The 8,323-nt window shown below is 39.7% G+C and overlaps 1 protein-coding gene across 1 annotated transcript; it reads left to right on the top strand.

The window, feature by feature from the left end:
• The first annotated feature begins 98 nt into the window (after positions 1-98).
• UQCC6 (ubiquinol-cytochrome c reductase complex assembly factor 6) lies at positions 99-4,045 on the top strand. Its single transcript, XM_073323804.1, has 3 exons — positions 99-191; positions 569-715; positions 3,602-4,045. Exons 1-3 carry the CDS (start codon positions 186-188, stop codon positions 3,695-3,697), a joined length of 249 nt encoding a protein of 82 aa, XP_073179905.1. The 5' UTR covers positions 99-185; the 3' UTR covers positions 3,698-4,045.
• Positions 4,046-8,323: the final 4,278 nt, after the last annotated feature.

Raw genomic sequence — 8,323 nt, 5'->3', positions numbered from 1 at the left:
GTCACATGATGTGATGAGAGGCGCTCGGCTCCTCCTTTTCTGCGGAAGGCCGGGTCGGCCAGCTTGTCCCAGGGGTCTTGGGGCTGTTGTGAGCGGACAGCCTGTCATCCGGGACCTCCTCCTAATGTTCAGTGTCCGGGACAGAGCACAAGCGCTGCCAGACCGGTGTAGTGGAGCTTTGCTGCATGCAGGTAGGTGCATTTTCCATGCCTTAATCACCGGTGTAGCATGGTTGGGCAGTGGGGTTCTCTCCAGAGTTTGTGGAGGTGCCTTTGGGGGTAAGGACAAAGAATCCCGTCGGCTGATGTCCACGGGGGGAGCTGTTACCTCTGTAGTGTGTTTAAGAGGTTTGAACATTTTAAAAGCACGGTTTCTTCTTTACTTGCTTTTAAACTTTTTAAGTGAGGCTCCATTGCAAAAGGCTTCCCCACCCCATCTCTATTTCCTGCCGAAGGTGGATGTAGTTTCTTGTTAACAGATTCCAATAGGGCGAATTGTATTTCAGAGTGGGCTAGTTGGCATACTAATTTATTGCAACTTTTTTTCCCCTAATTTTTCACTCGGTCAGTTGGAGTATTCCAATCTCAAGTGCCGTCTGCTCTTCATCATGCCCGCTGGGGTATCTTGGCCTCGCTACTTGAAAATGCTCAGTGCAAGTACACTGGCTATGTTTGCAGGTGCAGAAGTTGTGCATAGATATTACAGACCTGATCTTGTAAGTGATTTAAGGTTTTGATTTTCATTTCACTTATATAACTGCTAAGTAATATGCGTTTTGAAATTTCTCCTATAGGAATGCTGTTCAGTGGACATAGTTAAGGTCACTGTGGCAAAAATACCAAAACACTTCCATTTCAAAAGGTTGATATGCTTGTTTGTAAGTACAATAATAAGGAAAAAGAGGCAAATATGTGAAGCTGCTAGAAAGTCATGTCTTGGGATTTTCCCTCAGTTTTGAAGAACAATGTGTATTAGAGTGCAATGAAAATTGGTACTCTTCTAAGCGTATTTTTGTCAAAGTTACCTTTTCTCTGGAGTTAAAAGATTCTCTTCAGCTCTAGACTAGAAGAGCTAGAATCCCAAGTCGGTAATAGCTACAAGATATATTTTGTTTTCTTCTTTCACTTAAATCAGAGTCAGCAGTTAGTTGCTTTCACAGCTTGGTTGGGAAGCAGATTGTAGTAGTAACGCAATACTACGTGCGGAGGTAGTAGTTTTTCCAGGACCTGAAAGTATATAATAAATCTTTGTTTTTTAAAGGAATTGGACACAGAACCAGGAAAAGGTTAACTTGTTTTATTAAGGCCTAAAGCTCCGAAGTGAACTTCTGGGCAAAGTTGGATCTACTTATGATTTGAGTGGAAAGCATGTGACATTTTTGTGAATTCAATCCTAAACCAGGTGAAATGCTTCTAATAAATTTGTTAGTCTCTAAGGTGCCACAGGTACTCCTTTTCTTTTTACGGATGCAGACTAACATGGCTGCTACTTTGAAACCAGTCTTGGTAGAGATTTGTAGTTCACTTTGTCTAGAAATTTAAGGGGTGAAAATCCATGCAAATCAAATGTTGAAAAAGTATTGTAATGGTTTGACATCTGAGTCTTACAGCTTGCTTTTTACCTCCCATATTTTCCCAAGCTGTTGACTCTTACAACCTTTTTTTTTTCCTTACTTTGTCCCTTTTACATTAGGAAAACCATTCTCTCTTCCCACAATATTCCTTCGCTTCAAAAAATGGAGCTGAAATTAACATGGCTTTGTTGCCTTATTTCTACACTAGCATAATCTACTATTACTACACCTGTGCAGATGCAAAGTGTGGCTGCATAGAGCGTAAAGTATTTTATGTGGCTCCGATGTAAACAGTTGCTGTCTTATTAACGCAGTGGTAACTGAGCTTTTATTATCTTCTCAGATGGAGCTATTATACACTCTTTTTATTTATTCTTCCATCTTTCCCAAAAATGTAGAGGAAATAGAATAAAAATTTTGCTGTTAAGAACAAATCTATTAAAAAGAAACTGAATTTAATACTTAACATCACTCTTCAGGACTGCAGATTTTTTTTATCTCCACAGAACAGAAATTATGGCAATACCAGCACAAGGTACTCCACAGTGTACCACCCATATGTCTTCTCCCTGATCTGGAGGCAATCCTTCGAGGGGAGAGGGGGTAACTTCTGTTTCCATGCCTATTAGAACTTTGGCTTCTCTCATAAGGCTGCTGATAAAAGTACCAGTTGCGGTGATAGAAGATGCGTCCACATTGCAATCACTAGGTACAGGGTGGTTTCATTTGAACCGATTGTCTTAATCCAGCAGCCATCGGATGGTAACTGGTGACCAGGTTTAAATTTGAACCAATGCCCTAGAGCTTCTGCAACCTATAAGACATCCCACTCCATCTGTATTAGAGCTTTTGTTGTTTAAACTTGTGTAACTTTATTTCAAAAAGTGGTGGGGTAGATCTGCCCTCTAGTAGAGGAAACAAAAGACCAGTTTCACAATGCCCTTTTCAAAACAGGAATTCTTTAAAAAGAAAAATTATCCTTAAAGAATCTTTCCACAGTTTTAGTGTGATACTTTTCCTACCAGTAGATTAGTAATTAGGAAGTATATAGTAATTTTATGAAATGGTTTATTTGACATATAATGACAAAATGTATAGCTGTACAAAATGCTTATCTGTAGTTATTTAAACTAGTGAAGACTCTAAAAGCTTATAGCTTTAAAAGCAGCAAAGGTTAAATAATGTGAAGGGTTCATTTTTTTTCCCCCACCCCCAGTGTAAGTGTTTCATCTTCAAGACCAGTGTGAGGGCTGGTGAGGATGAGAATTTCCACAATCACCCATGCTGGTTTGGAGTATAATCTGAAGCTCCCTTTGGCAATTTAAATATATACTGGCCACATAATACAGCTACATTCCTCTTCTGAAGAGTAGAAGAGGCTCTTGTTCCTGTGGCCAAGCACTTCCCATATTCTCCCACCATTTTCAAATTGTATCTTTGGGAGTCCTTGTGCACGTGCACCCTGACCTGGTTAATTGGAATGGCAGTTACAAAGGTGGATGACTTAATTGAAGTGAGACAGCTGCTTATCAGGAAACCATGTGGCAATACATGACGATTAAGGGAAGGATACATCAGTTTGAGCTTTATTCTTAAGGGAGAAGGTGAAAAAACAGTCCACTTCAGATCTCTAGTAACTAAAATGCCACCCACACTTCTAATGTCCTATAAAATAACCAGGTTTCAGTGGCTCTTCTCCATCCCTGGAATGGAATTTAGTACTGTGGGAAGGGTTCCTTGGAAAAGAAAAGGTATTCCCCACCTCCCCCAAGATCAAGTTGTTCCAAAGGATTAAAGTCAAATTGCCAGATGTAAGAAGTTGAAGTTGAATTAGAAAGAAATTTGGTTGATGCTAGAGATCAGTTTACAATTAGCTCAAGAAAGAGGGAGACAAAATTGTAACTTGAATGTAGTGTTCTTTTTTGCCTCTCAGGGGATGTCTAATTTTCTGTTTTGTTTAGTTCAGTTTTCTATATATCAGTCACAGATTTTGAGCACTGACACCTCTTTGTTTTATTTATTTTATAGACTATACCTGAAATGCCGCCTAAGCCTGGAGAACTGAAAACGGAACTCTTGGGTCTAAAACAAAGATCAAGCGAAGTTCATACTTCACAACAGTGACCATAGAATATTGAAGTCATGAAGGGTAGAGTTTTCAGAAGTGCCTAAATAACTTAGGATCCTGAGTCTCCTTTTCCTAAGTGATTTAGGAAGCCAAGTCACTCGGACTTATGCACTTCTGAAAATTGTACCCAAAGTCCATATATGAAATGCTGTAGTCCTGTAAATCTATTTCTATTTATTTAAAACAAAAAAAAACTTGTATGTAAGAAATAATTGAGGAATACTATTTATCAGAAATCCAGCCAAGTTCTTCGTTAAAACTCCTTGTATTTTTGTTTTCAAACAAATATAAATGTTTTATTTTGATTACTCTGTAAGAATTTTTAAAATCTATTGAAAGTATAATTCATATTGGCTCCCCATCTAAAGAAATGTTATTAGGAATTTGAAAATTAATAAGATTTTATTAGGATTAATGTAATAAAAATTATTACAATTAAAGAATGCTCTGCAGACTCAGAAGTCCTCTTTAGTACAGTGGCTTGACATTCTCTGTAGCACCACCACATTGAATTAATTAGCCTTTTTTAAAAAAAGAAATTTTATTTAAGTGGACATTTAATACTACAGAGTCATGCTTTAAATATTTTCTCTAGTTGTATGTGCATATATACAAGGTATCTGCAGACGAGGTTAAATATAACTTTGCTTACTAGTGCTTTTATGAGCAGTTATGCTAGATTTCTCATCAGAAATTTTGTCAGCAAATCATCTTTTTTCATAATGCTGTTTATGTATATGTATAATTCAGCGTAGCTGCTGTTCTTGTATGGACGGGAAAGGCAGAAACACTGTGGATTTGAGTGTCCTGTTGGTGTGTATGCTTGCAGGGGTTTTTTTTTGGCTGAGCAGTGGAACATCTCAGTATGGGCTGCTTTAAGAAATCTCTTTCAAAATGTAAAGAGGGAAGAGTAAAAATAAAAGCACTACGATGATTTAATAAGTATAAAAGACAGAAAGAAAAACTTACTTTAATGAAGGTTTCTCAAAAAGTTGTACATCTTACTGTTGTGAACGTCCAGAACAAACATAACTTCTAGCCAAACTTACACTAATAAGTCATATATATTTAATTATAACAAAAGTATCATGGATGTGATTTCTTACTCCCTTCTGACACTTCCTATGAAGCATGGAGATCATGCCTGAAACCTGTGTGACCCTCTGCAAAATCTTACTGCTGCTGACTTCTATTCCTTCAGGAGGTAAATGAATCAATGGGTGTACACTGTCCTAAAGTTGGTAGTAATACTGCGCCCTGATGGCCAGTAATAAGGAATCACAATGTATACTAGTCCTCCTTTCTGCAAAATTATGTAAGCGTGAAAGGAGGTCCATTTTTATTTATTTGCTGAAATCTAACAAACTAGGTTTGTCAATTGAATATGTGTTATAGCCAATATAGAATGGAATTTAATAGAATAACCCTTTTTTACTGAGTCCTGGGAGTGTTAGCTAACTAATATTAATACTGGGTTCTTTTCAGATCAACTTTTAACTTGAACATTATTCTCAAATCAGGACACTTGCCTATTCTTATCTAATCAATAATTTATTAATCCACCCAGAAGCACATTAGTATACAATCAACTGTTGACCACTTGTGTAACCAAACCAATGTTGTAGGTGTGTACTATACATACACGATACAGTCTTGCAAGCAATTATCAGACATGAGGCTCAACAGTTATATCAAGGAATGATGCAAATTATCAAGGTTTCTTACTATGTTTACTTATGATCATCGATTCATAATTCTTTAGTATCTAACTCATTTATCACACTTTCAAGGATGCACTTGTTTTTAAGTTTGATTACTCTTGTTCAAATGAATTGGTTGAAAAGGGACAATTGTAGACTACTAAAAACAATTGCTTAAAGGTATTGTTTTCAGTCTGTCTTTGGCTAATTTGCTTGGATTTATAAAGGAGTTACAATCTAAAATATGGTTACTTGAGGTCTCACTAGAATGTATAAACTTAGCAAGAAAATCTATAGTTACTATATTAAAGAAATAGAAGTGGAAATATAATCTTGGTGAGATTTCTTTTCAATTTCTTCTTATCTTTTTAACCCTGGGATGGGGAGGATCCTTTCCACACGGTTGGTCTGAGTGTCAGTCACACTTAGGATTGTGCAACTTCTTGTTGGGTTCAGTTAATGCTCCAGTTGCACATGGTGACCTCAGTTTTAATACCTAATCTTTCTGACATCTGTCAGAGGGAGTAGAGTGGGATTCTTGGATATGTAAATGGGAACATCAAGTAGGAGTAGGAAGGCGATATTTCCGCTGTATAAAGCATAGTGAGACCATTATTGGAATACTGTGTTCAGTTCTGGTGTCCACACTTTAAAAAAATAAAAAAGTTGAAAAATTAGAAGTGGTTCAGCAAAGAGCTCCAAGAATGATTTGAGATCTGGAAACATGCCTTATATTGAGAGGTTTAAGAATTTCAGTCTAAGAGGTAACCTGATCAGTCTACAAGTACCTATATAGGAAAGAAATTTCTAATAGTAGAGAGCTCTTTAATCTAGCAGAAAAAGACATGAGATCCAATGGTTGGAAAATAGAGGTTACTTACCATATAGTAACTAGAGTTCTTTGAGATGTGTGGTCCTCAGGAGTATTCACTGTGGGTGTACATATGCTCCCTGTTCCTGAGACTGGATGCTTTTGCAAGAGCAGTGTTTGTTGGTCTGCACCTGTGCCGTCTCGTACTTGTGCCTCTGCTGAACTGAGGGTTTAAAGGGTGTTGTGGACTGACTGTTTCTCCAGTTCCTGCTTCACTGTGAATCAGGTGACAGTCTGAACAGCAGGGAAGAGGACACATGGACTATACCCATGGGAACCACGCATCTCTAAGAACTCCACTTACTATAAGGGAAATAACCTCCATTTCTTTGAGTGCTGGTCCCTATGGATATTCACAGTGGGTGACTCCCAAGTAGTACTCATTGTGGAGAAGGGTGCGAGGAAGCTGCATCACAGATTGTAAAATCACTGAATTAAAGGAGGCATCCCAGATGAAATTTAAACACGGGCGCAAAGCCTAGTAATGATGCAAATGAAACCGCAAGTTGTCACGCTACAAAATTCCAAGAGGGGAACTCCCTGCAGGGAGGCCACTGAGACAGCTTGTGCTCTAGTAATGTCTGCCTTGACAGCTGGAAGGGAAGGGAAGGGGCTTCATAATCTCACAGAAGAGGAGAACAGACTCTGAAATCCATCTCGGGAGTCTATGGGGAATGCTGCTTCAAGACTGTTTTCATTGCTGAGAACAGAGACTTCCTAAAGGGCTTAGTCCTCTGCAAGTAGAAGGCTAAAGCTCTGTGGACATCTGAAGAGTGGAGCTTCCTGTCCTCCCTGTTTGTTATGAGGTTTTAGATAGAAAATGGGCAAATGAACAGTCTGATTCAGGTGAAATTCAGAGGGAACCTTCGAGATGAACTTGGTATGCAATCTTGAGGACACTTTCTCCCAGTGAAACACTGTGTAGGGAGGATCCGCCAGGGGGTCCTCGAGCTCACCCGCTCCTCTAGCAGAGGTGATAGCCATTAGAAAGGCTGTTTTTATGGAGAGATACAAAAGAGGCCAGAGGCTCGAATGGTGGGTTCATAAGTGCCAAGAGTACCAAGTTCATGTTCCTGGCCAGTGCACATCGTAGTGCTGCTGGAAAGGCTCTGATGATGCCTTTCAGGAACTTCACACTGTTGTGGGATGGGTAAAGATGGAGGAGTTCTCCATCGGAGAAGGAAGGCGTTGATAGCTGCCAGATGCACACGCAGGAAACTGGCAGATGAGCCTGATGTCTTCAAGGAAAGAACATAGTCCAGAATAAAAGGGATCCCAGACTCTTCTAGAGATAAGTTATGCTGTTGACGCCAGAGGTAGAACAACTTCCATTTGGCTACACAGTACTTTCTTGTAGAGAGTCTCCTGCTGTTTGTTGAAGATGGAGTGGACCTGTTCAGAGCATGATCTCTAAATCTGTTGACCATCCAAAAACCAGGCTGCCAGATAGAGAGGCCAGGTTGGGATGGTTAGTTCTGCCCCTGTTCTGAGACAGTAGGCGCAGAAGCGGTTGTAGATATATTCATGGGTGAGAGGCTATCTACAGGGTGGTGGTGAACGCAAATTGTCTCCGCCACAAGGTACTACCAGGATTACTTTTGCCTTGTCCTGCCTGACATTTTTGAGGTTGCAAAATAATAGAGGAATGGAAGGAAAGGCGTCCATGAGTGGATCTGACCATGGTACCAGAAAGACATAGTCCCCTTTGGAGTTGTGCTGCTGTGCAGCTCAGGAGAAGTTGTCTGGGCATTCCTTGTTTGCTTGGGTTACAAAGAGGTCCCAGGATGGGAAACCTCACTGCCAGAAAATGATCTGTGCCACTAAAGAGGGGAGCTCCCATTTGTGATCCTGATGGAAGCGCTTCAGGCTGTTTGATAAGGCGTTCACTGCTCTTGGTCGGTGAACTGTTGAGCGTGATCTGATGCCAGATGCACCAGTTCCAGAGTCTGATCACACCACGTGGAGTAGGGAAGACTTTGCTCCTCCCTGCTTATTTACATAATGTACTATAATGATGTGGTCTGACATGACTTGGATGTGTGCACTGGATG

This window comes from Lepidochelys kempii, chromosome 1 (genome assembly GCF_965140285.1).
Source record: "Lepidochelys kempii isolate rLepKem1 chromosome 1, rLepKem1.hap1, whole genome shotgun sequence".
In the NCBI taxonomy this organism is placed as follows: domain Eukaryota; kingdom Metazoa; phylum Chordata; order Testudines; family Cheloniidae; genus Lepidochelys; species Lepidochelys kempii.
This window is presented reverse-complemented; position numbering and strand designations above follow the sequence as displayed.

Bases quoted from the DNA above. Each gene is read 5' to 3' on its own strand.
- UQCC6 (XM_073323804.1), top strand. The intron at 716-3,601 runs GTAAGTGATTTA...TTTATTTTATAG, and splicing joins GATATTACAGACCTGATCTT to ACTATACCTGAAATGCCGCC.